The sequence below is a fragment of the Monodon monoceros genome, unplaced genomic scaffold (genome assembly GCF_005190385.1).
Source record: "Monodon monoceros isolate NGI ecotype Baffin Bay Population unplaced genomic scaffold, NGI_Narwhal_1 Super_Scaffold_7, whole genome shotgun sequence".
NCBI classification, from domain to species: Eukaryota; Metazoa; Chordata; class Mammalia; order Artiodactyla; family Monodontidae; genus Monodon; species Monodon monoceros.
Window position 1 is genome coordinate 45,536,955 of NW_021703784.1, and position 13,764 is coordinate 45,550,718.

At 43.5% G+C, this 13,764-nt stretch overlaps 1 protein-coding gene across 13 annotated transcripts in view; it reads left to right on the forward strand.

The window, feature by feature from the left end:
• Positions 1-13,764, forward strand: part of SYTL2 (synaptotagmin like 2) — a 104,716-nt gene that overhangs the window by 50,687 nt on the left and 40,265 nt on the right. For all 13 annotated transcript variants that reach the window (XR_003791374.1, XR_003791375.1, XR_003791376.1 and 10 more), the window contains 4 exons: positions 2,028-2,179; positions 4,709-4,844; positions 11,994-12,075; positions 13,311-13,425. Coding sequence is in view for 10 of the 13 variants with exons in the window: in XM_029207321.1 (XP_029063154.1) it covers positions 2,028-2,179; positions 4,709-4,844; positions 11,994-12,075; positions 13,311-13,425 (485 nt within the window). In the remaining 3 variants the exon portion in view is untranslated. The remainder of the gene's footprint in view (positions 1-2,027; positions 2,180-4,708; positions 4,845-11,993; positions 12,076-13,310; positions 13,426-13,764) is intronic.

Genomic DNA, 13,764 nt, shown 5'->3' on the forward strand with positions numbered 1-13,764 from the left:
TGTTTTCCAGACACCAAGAAAAGCCATATTGAGTACAGGCCCTGCCCCTAGGGGCTCACTGTCTAGTCAAGGAGAGCTGGAAGGACTTCTCTTTTCTGGAATTGAACTTGAATGTGGTCCTTTTGGGAAGAGAAGGCAAAAAGCTCCACCAGCAGCTCAGGGTGGATTTTTTGCTGTGCTGAAAAGCTAGGCAGTGGTTCCACATAGAAGCGATATCGTATGATGTTTGTTTATCTCTGTCTGACTTACTTCACTCAGAATGACAATCTCTAGGTCCATCCATGTTGCTGCAAATGACACGATTTCGTTCTTTTTATGGCTGAGTCATATTCCATTGCACGTATGTACCACATCTTCTTTATCCATTCCTCTGCTGATGGATATTTAGGCTGCTTCCATGTCCTGGCTATTGTAAATATACACACTACTGTATATAAAAGAGATAACTAATAAGGACCTACTGTATGGCACAGGGAACTCTACTCAATACTCTGTATAACCTATGTGGGATATATGTGTATCTATAACTGAATCACTTTGCTGTGCAGTAGAAACTAACACAACGTTTTAAATCAACTATACTCCAGTAAAAATAAAAAAAAATTTAGGCAATGGGAAACCATTAGAAACATTTTATAAGAACCATGACCTCTCTGGTGATTCAGAACCATGAAGTGAAGACACTGTCCCTGTCTGGATTTGATGATGGGCTGTCACAACAAGGTGTGTCCAAGGGTTGTGATTGGACATGTTTGGCGTAGGGTCACTTCTTTCTAGGTAACTGGGGGAGGAGAGGAGTTTCCAGCAGAGAGTGGGACTCTGGCTGGAAAGATCTCTCCAGGCACACTTGGGAGAGAGAAAACGTACTTGCCAGAACCCAGGTAACTGCCCCTCCTGCCTTCCCCGTTCCCAGGTAGGCCTGCGTGCAACCCTCACACACAGCCCTGCCACCACCTTGGGTGTGGCTGCCATACACGTTCTCTGGCTAAAACACTTAGATTGGCTACTTTAGGAAGCGTGCATATTGGCTCGAATGACAGTCTTAAAACCCTCTTGGATTTTTGTGACACGTTACCCTCCAAGAGTTCAAAGTCCCCTTAAGGCTTTTATTCCACTTTATTGTAAGTACAGCTCTATCAAAAAGAAAAGATGGGTTTTTTGATTCTCATTTTATTGACGTGGATAGAGAGATGCAGAGATTATAAGACTTGTCATGTAGAACAGTGTTTTCCCCTCACTGTAAATGAGGGAGATTTTAGGAGGGTGGTACTTGGCTTGTTCTTTAGGTTTTAACTTTTCAATGAGCATGAATGACATGGAACACTTAGATGCAGTATCTGCACAAATGGAATTTATGTCTGCCTCCACTCCCCACCCCATATAAATATTATCTTTCCTGATCCCAGCCAGTCTTGTTGAATTCATTTCTTGTTGAAGTCAATTCATTCATAACATTAAGAACCAGGGACCTCATGCACTGTCCCCTACAAGCTTCCAGGAGAGTCTCTGATAAGCTCATTTCAGTGAAATGGCAAGAACTGATGAGCCAGTTGTTCACTGAGTGTTTATTAGGTGCCAGGCATGTGCAGAGGTGGTCTGCATGCATTAGCTAATTTAATCCTTATAGCGACCCCGTCAGGTGGGTTACTATTATTAACCCCTTTTTAAAGATGAAGAAACCAAAGCTTAGGGAAGCTTAATATGTCATCTTTCTCTGGGGTATTTACATTTGAACAGTGAACAACAAGGCTGCAGCCAAAGAGTGAATTTGCTCTTGAGAAATTTCAGGCATCATCTGGGGATCGTGGCGTAAATCTTTGAATTTTTAAAAAGTGTTGGCCTTGGCTTCTCTGACCTTTCAGTCAAAGCATACGTTTGTTAGTCATCTGGAAGGTTTGTGGGATCTTGTAAGATATTGAGAACTTCATTCTGGCTGTATGTTTACAGATTTCTTTATGCAGTGTCATAATAAACTCATTGATTTACTGTGGGTTCTTAGCAAAGTAAAGCTTTTTTTTCTTCTGTAGACATTTGCCTGAAAAAATTAAGGATGACCAGCAGCTGAAGAATATGAGTGGCCAATGGTTTTATGAAGCCAAGGCAAAAAGGCACAGAGAGAAAATCCACGGAGCAGATATCATCAGAGCATCCATGAGAAAGAAGAGGCACCAGGGAGCAGGTGAGTTGATTGGGCTAGTACTTTTAGAGCCAGCATTTGTCCTTGGGAGAAGGTGTCCTTGGGAGAGAGGAAGGGTGTCAATCATTTAGGGGTGTGCTTTGCACCATGCATAGTCCTCTAGGTCGTAATCTCCTTGCCCTGGGTTTGGATGGATGAGGGCAGGGCTAAGTGACTTATTGTGGTGAAGAAGGATGAGGGAAGCCCCTTAGATGCCATGCTGAATTGGAGTAGCCTAGACAATTGGGGGTTATAAGGGATCTACCACCTCCTCTTTCTTTGGCTTTTAATTCTGAAAATTCAGAACCTTTTCTCCTGAGTAGGGTGACAGGAAGAGATTAGCCTCCCTGTTCAATGCCCTTGACACCTGGTACTTCTTTAAAAACCAAGTACATCATTTAAGGGACTGTAAAGACAGCATTTTGAGGGCTTCTTTAGAATTCTGTTGAGTTCATCAAATATTAACCGAGTGTCTTCTCTCTAATTAACTCTGCACTAGCCAGTATAAATCTTTATCCCTAAGAACAGCCATTGTCTAGTTCTAGCCTGTACTCAGTAAGGAAAATAGCTGTCACCTCTTCAGTATCTAATATATGATAGGCGTTTAGTCCCTATTATTTCTAATTGTAGTAGCAATCTTGTAAGGTAGGTCTTATTATCCCCATTCTATGTGTGGGGTATGTGAAGTTCAGAGAAGGGAGGTAACTTGCCCAAGGTCATATAGTTGGCAAATGACAACTCCGGGATTTCAGTCTTTCGGACTCAGAGCCACGCTCCTTACAGATGAGGGCTGACCTCTTATGATGTGCTATGTGTTGCTCACAGCCCTCTTGATTTCCAAAACCACCCAGACCTTCAGAAATCTTGAAGGGTGCAAGTTAGTACTGTGGACTCCGTTTTGCAGCTGAAGAAAATAGACTTATGTGTAAAGAGACCTGTGGATGTGAGTATTTGGAAATTGGGAGCCCTTATGTTGCTTCATCTTCTTAACACTGATGAAAGTATTCCTGGCACTTACTGGCTATGTGGCCTTAGGCAAGTTTCTTGAACCCTTTGATCCTCAATTTCCAAATCTGTAAACTTGGAAAATAGTTGCCTCCTTATAGGATAATGCATGCAAAGGACTCAGCACTATGCCTGGCACTCAGTCATCACTCAGTTGATGCTGATTATCTAAGAGGTTCAGGTAAAGAGTTCTGGGTGTTCAGAGGCAAAAGAGGTTATTTTCTGAAGAGGGATCACAGAGGTTTTAAGGGGGCCCTGGTATCTGAGCTGGCTATTAAGGAAGATATAGAATTGGGATGTCTAGAGGTTGGGGGAGGAGGAGGCGGTGGAGAGGGACATTCCAGAATAGAAGCATTTGTTCCCCTTTGTGTCCCAGAACCCAGCCTCAAGTTGGGCCCATTGTAGCTGTTCAGTAAATACTTGGTAATGATGGTGTGTCTGTCCCAGTGAGGACTCCCTGCCCTGAGCGTCCCCTGGCCGTACACATTTGGTCCTGAGCCCAGTTCAGGTCAGAATCACCCAGGGCAGTCGGAATTTTGCTTTAGTCATCTCTGCACATTTAAAGGTGCACCCATGCTCTCTGGAGACGGTACTTGTAGGGAGGTAACAACATGGGAATCTACTGACTTCTCTCGCAGATGTAATTTTTTTTTAATTACGTGATTTCTTTTATTTTAATTTAATTTATTTATTTGTTTATTTATTTTTGGCTGCGTTGGGTCTTCGTTGCTGAGCGCAGGCTTTCTCTAGTTGCGGCGAGCGGGGGCTCCTCTTCATTGTGGAGCATGGGCTCTAGGCGCGTGGGCTTCAGTAGTTGTGGCACATGGGCTCAGTAGTGTGGCACGTGGGCTCAGTAGTTGTGGTGCACAGGCTTAGTTGCTCCGCGGCACATGGGATCTTCCTGGACCAGGGCTTGAACCCGTGTCCCCTGCATTGGCAGGTGGATTCTTAACCACTGCGCCACCAGGGAAGTCCTGCATGATTTCTTTTAATTTTCACAAGTGTCTTCTTTTTAAGAAGAGGAATATTAGGCTCATAGAACTCAAAAAACATTCCCTCTGCCTCAGAGCCACTTAGTAATATAACTAGGTCTTGTATACAGGTCTTTGTGTTTTTTTGTTTGTTTGTTTGTTTTTTTGCGGTACGCGGACCTCTCACTGTTGAGGCCTCTCCCGTTGTGGAGCACAGGCTCCGGACGCACAGGCTCAGCGGCCATGGCTCACGGGGCCCAGCCGCACCGCGGCATGTGGGATCTTCCCGGACCGGGGCACGAACCCGTGTCCCCTGCATCGGCAGGCGGACTCTCAACCACTGCGCCACCAGGGAAGCCCAGGTCTTTGTGTTTTGACTCCTCTTGCAGATGCAATTCTGATCCCAAGTGCTCAGATTCATTAGTGACTGCCTGGGCACTCAGAGGAGGCCTGACGTTCAGGTTCCAGCCTTCAGTGATAAGAGCTGATATGAGAGTTGTAGGTCGTGGAGATAAGAGATAGATAACCTTCTTGTCTTTATCGTTTCCTGTTTCAGCTGAGCAGAGTAAGGACAGAGTAAACAGGGCAAAGGAAAGCTGGGTGAATAATGTCAACAAAGATGCTCTCCTCCCCCCAGAGCTAACCGGTGTTGTAGAAGAGCCAGAAGAAGATGTAGCACCTGCAAACCCAAGGTAAGACTGAGCTCATGGGGAGCGCTGCTGCACGTGGGATTCGTGGCTTGGTCCTGCTGTGTGAGTGCAAATGCCAGACAGGTCTCATGGGCATGGGAAGGGGGCATGTACGAGAGAATTCTGGGCCCTGATGTGGACAAAGCCTGCGCAGTACTCCTTCTCAGCTTCCAGAATTTCTAACAGATCTGCATAGTAAATAAAACTAAAATGTTAAGTGGTGATTTCTTCCAGCACCAACAAGAGCTGTTTTTTATTTGTGCTAAGGATATCTCCATAGAGTCAGTGAAGAGATACTCCAAAATGAATGTAGAGGAATAAGTCATTTCAGGAAAGAGATGAATGATGATCAAATTGTAACAGCTTGGTGCAGTAGAAGAAGCTCAAGCACAGGAACCAGGCAGACATGAATTCACATCCTGACTATGCCACTTATTAGCCATTTGACCATGGGCAAGTCATTTAATCTCTCTGAATCTCTTTTCCTAACTATAGATAGGAATCATACTATATAGGAAAGGTTATGGTGAGAATTAGTGGTAACGTATGTAGAATACCTGGCACATGGTAGGCACTCAATAGATGTCTCTTAAGGATGCAGATTGTCCTCAGTATTTCAGTCTTGATTTTTTGTGTTTTCCATACATTTTTATCATCTGGCCAATCAAAACGTACATTTGTACAGTACATGGTTCCTGTGATATAGCTGATTATGGGGTTTCGTTGCCACAGACCTTTTGGAACCATGATGATTTGCTTTTAGGTATTTAAGGATCTTCCCATTGGCGTCTGTCCCTTGGCAGTATAGTTGTTACCCTTTGGTGGGAGAGCAGTTGCATTTTATCTCTACTTCCTCAATGAAGACAACTCAATTCAGAGTCTCCAACTGGAATGAAGTCAATGAATTTGCTGGTGGGACAGTCAGTGATCCAGGATCCAAGGCTGAGGTACCTCGGGAATAGGGATGTTTCCAACATAACTTACAGGTGAGGGAGAGGGTCTATACTGTAGGCACCAACAGGCATTTCAGAGTCAAATATAAGTAAAGTTATGTCACATGGATGATGGAGTACTGATTCTATTGTTTCCCATTATTTATCCATTTCCCTTTTGGAGAGGACTTGCTTTGTTTTCCTGGGTGGTAGGTGGCACTATTTCCCCTCTAGGATGATTTGTAATGTTCTCTTATGTCTGTAGGGGCCATGTCGGCTAGAGGTTGAAACACCTTAACAGTAGCTGTGAATTGACTCTGTGACCTTGCACTAGAAGTGACTTAACTTCCTGGGCCGTTGTTTCCTTGGCTGTAAAATGGGAATGAAATAGTTTGCTAGCAGGATTGTTGAGACTCTAATTAGCTAGTACATGTAGAATTCCTAACACATAGTTCATAGCGCATAGTAGTTGCTTAATGAATGGAAGTGTGGGCTCTCACATACATACAGGTATTTCAGGGAGCTCAGGAAAGGATGTGAGAACACGTTACCTCTTTCTTCTTGTGCCTCCCCATGTTCCAGCTGCCTGCAACTTCCCTAATGGGATGAAGGCCTGCCTTCCTTCCATACAGCAAGAGGACACCTTAAACATTAGAAACTCTGGGTGTGAGAACACAGGCATTTAGATTCCCCTTCAAGGAACTGAGAGCAGCTCCTAAGAGCTGGGTTTGATGGGGACACCAGAGCACTGACTGACTGAGGGAAGAGGTGGACAAGAGAAGATTTGAGGGTGTCAGACACAAACTTAGCTCATTGTACTCTTTTATCTGGGTCAGACTTCCTGTCCTTCTCCCAGGACCTCATCTCATCTCAAAGGACCTAAGGGACCGAGGTGTCACTGCCCTTAGAGCATACAGTGTCCACATTTGCATCTCCATTGTTTGCTACATTTCTCGCGTGACCTCAGAAGAGTCTTTCAGGTTTCATCTGTATGTACATCAGAACTAAGCTGCCTCACCAGGATGTTATGAGACTGAATGAAATGAGGTATGGGAAACACTTGGCATTTCTCAGGGAGAAAGAAAATTGGCAATTTGCAGGTGGCCTTATAATTATGTTATTATAACATAGATGAGGTAGGTTGAGAAGGCAGGAATAAAAATGTTAGATGTATCCAGCACGCCTTGCTCATTACGTGGCACGGGTGGTAATCACCCAGAACTGTAGAAGGAGCTGTTGTTTAATTCCTCCTTTCCGTGTCAGAAACTACTGCTTTACTCAGTATCAGGTTCCAGCATGTTTTTCACCTATACTTTAACACTTGGGAACTGGGTGTGTTAAGTATATTTTGGGGTCTGTACTTTTAGACTAAGTGAACTTCAATAGAATGACTCAATACCTGTCAATATTTTGTTAGCCGGGAGTCAGGAGTTGGGGAGTGTAAGCCAGCAGTGACTGGATATTGGAGCTTCTGAAGGAGTTTTTTTCTAATAAAGTCTGGGGCAAGAGTCCTTCTTCCGTTGTGGGTACAATTCTGTGGGCTTCTGCCTGTGAATAGTTAAAACACTGTGGGTATTCAGTGTGTATTCAAGCATGGGAAGCTACCTGCGTTATTTTGGAACTCATCTTTGTTTGCATCTGTAGCACGGGGAAGCAGAGAGAGGTTTGATGAACAGAGCAGCAGAGAATGAGGTTCCTTTTCGAGTGGCAAAGAAAAGTACAAGTGATCCCAGCTCTAGTTCTGGTCACTGATTTTCAGCATGGTGGTATTGGCACACACAGTGGTAAAGGACCAGTGTTTGGGATCTTAACAAAAGGCATAGCATATTTTTGAATTTGCTTCACTCAATCCCTGAGCCATTTCTTCATGTGTTTGTTGATGTGTTGAAGCCTCATTGAGTGTAATACGTGTTAGCACAGCGCTGGGTACTGGGCATGGGCACAGCATTAGCTGCCAAGGAGAAAGGGAGAAATCAACAATCCAACGGGAGAAACCAACCACTTGCCCTAACTATAGATAGGAATCTATCTATAAAAAAAAAAGCACTTGCAAAATTTGCTTCTGATTCCAGACACAGTTAATATTTAAGCTGAAAATTACCTCAGAAGAGGGTACGTCTGGTGTTATTTTTAACTGCTTTATTTTTAATTTTTTGGTCGTGCCACAAGGCTTGTGGGATCTTAGTTCCCCGACCAGGGGTCACACCTGTGACCCCTGCAGTGGAAGCTCGGAGTCCTAACCACTGGACCTCCAGGGAATTCATTTTTAACTGCTTTAGAGGGAAAGGCTAGTTAAGGTTCAAAAGCTTTAAAAGTTGCTGCATGTGCTTGGAAACATTTTATGGCTAGGCATAGAAGCAGATGGACTGTCCCACTGCCCACGTGGCGTAGTTCTAAGACTGCTATAAAGCCCTCCCTCTTCCCCAGATGTCCCTACCACGGTACCTAACGTTATTTTTCTTTTTAGTTAAGTCTTCAAAGACTTGTATTAAAATGCAAACACTTTTAGGAGGGGAACCCTAACAGTAGTTTCGTAGTCTAATATTTTAATAATCTTCTTACGGAAGTAAACCCATTTTGGCTAAGTGCCACATCTAGTATTGCAGGTAGTTTTTGAAGGGTACCTGAGGGAAGAGATCACAGAGCTCAAGGTGTGAACCTTGGCTTGCTGTACAGTTTTAAGAACTCATCACATGGAATGTATTGAATATCTTATATATGCAGGACACACCCTGCGAATAGAAATCTGATCCCTCTGAGAGGGATTCTAAGAAACAAAAGACACAGTATCTGGCTATAAAGAGACTATATTCTCTTAGGAAAAATAATGCTTCCATATATGAATATCTGATCACATGATAACAAATAGTACCAGGCAGGGAGCAAATCCCAATCCCAAGGTACCAATAAAATGTGCAGTAAGACTTGAGACAAGGAGACCCACTTCCAGCTGAGCTGATAGGTGACCAGCATCACAAGGGAGGTGAGATTTGGACTGGGCTTGGAGGTGATAGTGAGGATTTGGGTCAAGAGAGTAGAGCAAACACTTGAGGGAAGGGCTGGGGATAGGTTGGGGGAGACAGCAAAGAGGGACAGTGAGTCATGTTTGGCATGAGGGTCAACAGGAAGGCGGAGTGGGAGGGTACAGTGGGTCAGATGGTGGAGCGTCTCCAATTCCTTCCTGAGGAGTTCAGACTTCAGCTTCATTCCACAGGCCTTGAGGATCCAGGAAAGGTAACGAGCAGAAGAGGGACATGATCAAAGTTCTGTTTTAGACCATCCCATTTTAGAGGTGGAATGCTGAATGGATTAGAGAAGTGGAACTTTGGTGTCAGGAGGTCGGATATGAGGCTAGTACAGATGACAGAAATAAAGGAGGAATCAGTAGGGGTGGAAAGGAAGTGACAGATGTGAGAGTAACTGGGAAGGAAGAAATCGCCCAGACTTCACTCCAGTCCTCTTGCCATAAACCACTGCTTTACTCGTGTGAGAAATCAGAGGCAGTAGAGCCCAGCCATTACAATGATTGTCTTTGGAGTCAGGGTCAGACACACCTGGTGCAAATCCCCAGCTCTTTCACTAACTTAAGCTCTCCAAGCCTCAGTTTTCTCGCTAGTAAAATGGGGAGAAGCATACATACCTCACAGGGATGTTGCAAAGATCAACTGAGAATAAGATGGTTGCTGTATTGATGGTTGTGAGATAAAAGACAGGCAAACAAAACATTGATGCATTCCTCAAGAGAAGCAAAGCCGGAGCTTAACTGAGGAAGTAACTGTATTTTCAGAGACAGTGTGAGGCATAAGACTCTTGTTTTATTTTTTTCTAGTAAGCAGACTTGTGAACTGTACTTAACCAAGTATCTCACCCTCATCCCATTTCCCGCCAATCCCAACCACAAGGTAACCCAGTGAATACTGTATGTTTCTGGTGTTTGATCGCGTGCTCTGAATACCTCATTTCTTCTTCTCTTTTGATTTCTGAATAGCAGGAACAAAGACATTTTGTTTAAAACCTAAATAATGTGCCTCATTGTAATTTGGCAAACAACATAGATATTTTTAAAAACCATGGCACCTGTGTGCTGCTGCCTTCCCTGGCACTGGCTCAGTTGGCCTTCAGTTATTCAGTTGTTCACCAGTTGTGTACCAGGCACTGTACAAGGCATCGTGGGGAATAGAAAAAAGGTCAAGATACTCTTTAAGGATCTCCCAGTTTACTATGAGAGATAAGATATGTATGCACAGAATGAGGTTGCATAGCAGACATGAAATCCATAGCTGCATGGATTTAGTTTAGTAGAGTTTAGTAGAGAGAGACTGGTTTCATCTCTGGGCAGGAGGGGACAACATGATATGCAGTGTGGACAGTTGTGGGCCTGGTGGCTAGAGGCGCAGGAACTGGATTTCCAGGGAGCAGAGGGAGGAGAATGTAGAGACTCTGCTTGTCCTTTGTTCTTGGTGAGTGGGAAGGAGAAAGGAGGAAGATGACAGGAGAAGATGGCTGTTCCATGGAGACCCCAACCATCAGCATTTGGCCCAGGTCCTCTCATTGTGTGACTGATTTATTTACTAAAGGAGATGATACAAAACACTGTGAGAAAACTGAACATGGCATCTGCTATAAGCTTCCTCGTATCACTCACTGGCTTCTTAAAGTGACACTCAAGAGACATTGCTTTCTAGTCCTGAGCTATTGGCTGTTTTTACTGTGAGTTCTATCAGTGACCAGGATTCTTTTCTCACGTTGGCCGCTAGATAACTTGATTCAAGTTTGTGCTCACCTGTTTCAAGAACAGAGGCCTCCTGCCATGTGTTTTTCTATTAGCCTTAATTCTGGCTCCATTATAAGTTCCTCCTCTTGTTCCCTGCCCTTCCCCTCCCCATCCCTTTCCTCCCCCTTTCTCACAACCCTGCGGTCAGGCTGTATTCGATATACAGCTGCCTCATCTGCTGTAATTCCTTTCTGGAACAGTGAGGAAGGCAACAGAAGGGAGCATGGCTTCCTCAAGTGTTCAGCCTGTTCCTGGGACTACAAAAGTAGCAATCAACGTGCAGAGAGAAGGAAAGGAAATGAATTTGCAAGAACATCTAGTCCATAATTTTAGTGACAACTGTCTTGGGCAAGGCTCTGTGGCCTTGGGGCAAAATGCTCCCCTCCCCCCCTCCAGTTCTTTAGCTTCGTGGTAAAAAGCCAGCACCTTCCGAGGTGCTTCTTCCAAGTCCTTGACTCTGTGATGCTACTAGGAGAACTGGTGGAGTTTAACCAGGCACGGTGCTTTCAGCCAATAGTGACTTCCCGTCTTATGCCTGAGGCAGGGCCACTGGAGCAGGAAGTCTGAGTGGGTCGTTTTCCTCCCTCTCGGGGGCCACTATGACCCTCTTTGACCTTCTTACTCAACAGCCAAGGGAGCAGTTGTTCAGGAGGGAGCTGGCTCAACTCACTTTTCTCCATTCACCCTCCCTGCACTCTCACCCTAGGGCTGCCCTGTCCCTCAGGTAGGGAATCATGGTCTAGAGAATTCTCCTCTCCCTTCTAAGCCAGCTCCAGGCTTCTGACCTCCCACCATCTTCTGGATGCTCTGCTTGTCTTTACTCCTCTTGTATTCGAACGAGAACTCACCTGGCCAGCCTGGAGAGTTGGGTTGAAAGTTCCCAGTAAGTTTCCCCAATCCACCATCCTCCCGGCACAGCATCTCTTAGATCTGCTGTTTCTTCCGTTCTACTGCCCAATCACTTGTCTCACCTGCGTCTTTTCTTTAGCTATTTTCTACCCGAGTTAGAGTAAGCAGTGCCCTTCTGGTCCTGGCCTACGGAATCTCTAAAATGCTCTGGGGCCTTATTTCAGCAGGGATGTTCCCTTCTTGAGAACAACTGCTCACTGTTCTAGTCTGCATCTGATGTTAGGTCCTGACTTTGAGGTGAGTTTATTTGTACAGATTTAAACTGTGAACCTCCTGTGTGCCTGGTACCGTGATAAAAACTTCAAGGCTTCTGATGGATGGTTTTTGTCTTGTCTCATGCCTGTTTTCATTTCTGTTCTACCATTGCCTTTGCTTCGCTGCTTAATCCTCTCTAGGCTCCAACTCCCTCTACCTTCCTGGCAGTTTGATTTTACAAACTTCCTCTCCTATCCTGCCTTAATAGCTTCTGGCTTCAGAGGCGTGATTTAAGCTTCCTCGAAGGGTAAGTTTTTATTCGCTGAATTGTTTCTTTTGCAGTTCCAGCGTGGTAAATCCAGCTTCCACCATGATTGATACATCCCAGGAAAGCACAAGGAAGTCAGCTGTATCTCCAGCCAAGGTAGACTGAGCTCAGACTTTGAAAATCTCATTTGGGGAAGGAGTGCCATTTTTCTCATTTTATCAAAGCACCGTGAAATAAAGAGAAATTCGTAGTACTTTTTTCCTACCAAACATAGATAATTTTTACTGTTTAATATAAGAAATCACTCTTGTGGTGGAAAATTTTATGAATATCATGTTACTGCATTGCTGAAGACCTAGATTTTTTGTCCTAAAGAATGAAAAGTCTAATGCTGTTGGGGGCTGCTGCTTTGAAGCATAAGAATGTGGCTTGTTGGTTCCATATCAGTCCTTATTCCTATTCATGGCTTCCTGAATCTCTGTTAGAGGTCTGCTTAGGGGAGGGAATTGTCAATTTATGAAACAACAGATAGCAGATATTGATATTCAGTCTTACATTAATAAAAAAATGCTGGGGGGGAGGGATAAATTAGGAGTTAGGGGTTAACATATTCACACTAGTATATATAAAATAGATAACCAACAAGGACCTACTGTATAGCACAAGGAGCTATACTCAATATTTTGTAATAACCTAAAGGAGAAAAGAATCTGAATTAAAAAAATATATATATGTATATGTATGTATGTATAACTGAATCACGCTGCTCTACACCTGAAACTAACACAACATTGTAAATCAACTATACTTCAATTGAAAAAAATTCTATTTACTGATACGCTTTTCTGTCATTAGAATTGATGATCATGATAGTGACTATGAACCACTTCAAGATACCTTGTCTTTTAAATCCTTATAGGAAAGGTCAGTTACAATTATATTTAGTACAGCTTTAATCTATCACAGTGAGTCTCATACAGTAGGAAGAGCACGGGTGGGAATCTGCCCTAATTAGAGTCTCAGGTTTACCCCGACCTTGACCACCTCTTTGATATGTTCAGGCCCATGTTTTCTCACATCTGTAAAAATTTCACTTCTGTGAGATTTAGATTTGAATGCCTCGTTCTGGTTTAACTTTGGAGGACTCTGGAATTGAGTATACTTTATAAAATTTTGTCCTGTGTTTTTTTTTGGTTGGTTTTTTTAATTTTTTTGGTATGGCATATAGTAATTCTTTGCTAACCAGATTAATTAAGACCATCATTTTTCAAACATGCCAGATAGAATTTACTGGATAAAGCTACCAACTATTGGAGATAATAAGCATTTGCTGACACTGAGTTGCTGCTGTGACATTTAAAATGAGTTTAATAAACAATATTTTTCCCCAGCAAAGGAAGAATCCATTTAATAGCTCCATGCTGCCAGAAGATCACTTATCTCAACAAATCAAAAATGAGCAGTCAAAAAATGGAAGGGCTGGTTTCTTTCAGACTTCAAAAGAGGGTAAATATTATTTTTATGGGCTAGATATTTTTATCTTTGTTATCTATGGACTAAGGGAAATTCTCAGAGTTCCTTTAACCAAAATAGCTTTCAAGAGAAAGTGAAAAGTCCTGATGGTTTTCTTCTACTTTGCCCACTGGTTTCCTGCCTGAGGGAAGGAAGCAGAAATTTTAGAAACCGGAAGTTCATGCATTCCAGTCTCAGAGCTGACACTTGTGTGACCTCCATGTCTTGGGTCCCCCCACGGTGACCTGGGAAATTTTTTGACCAGAGGCATTCAGTCATTCATTTAACAGTCTTTATTGGATGTCTACCAGGTACAGACGCAGTTCTCTGTTT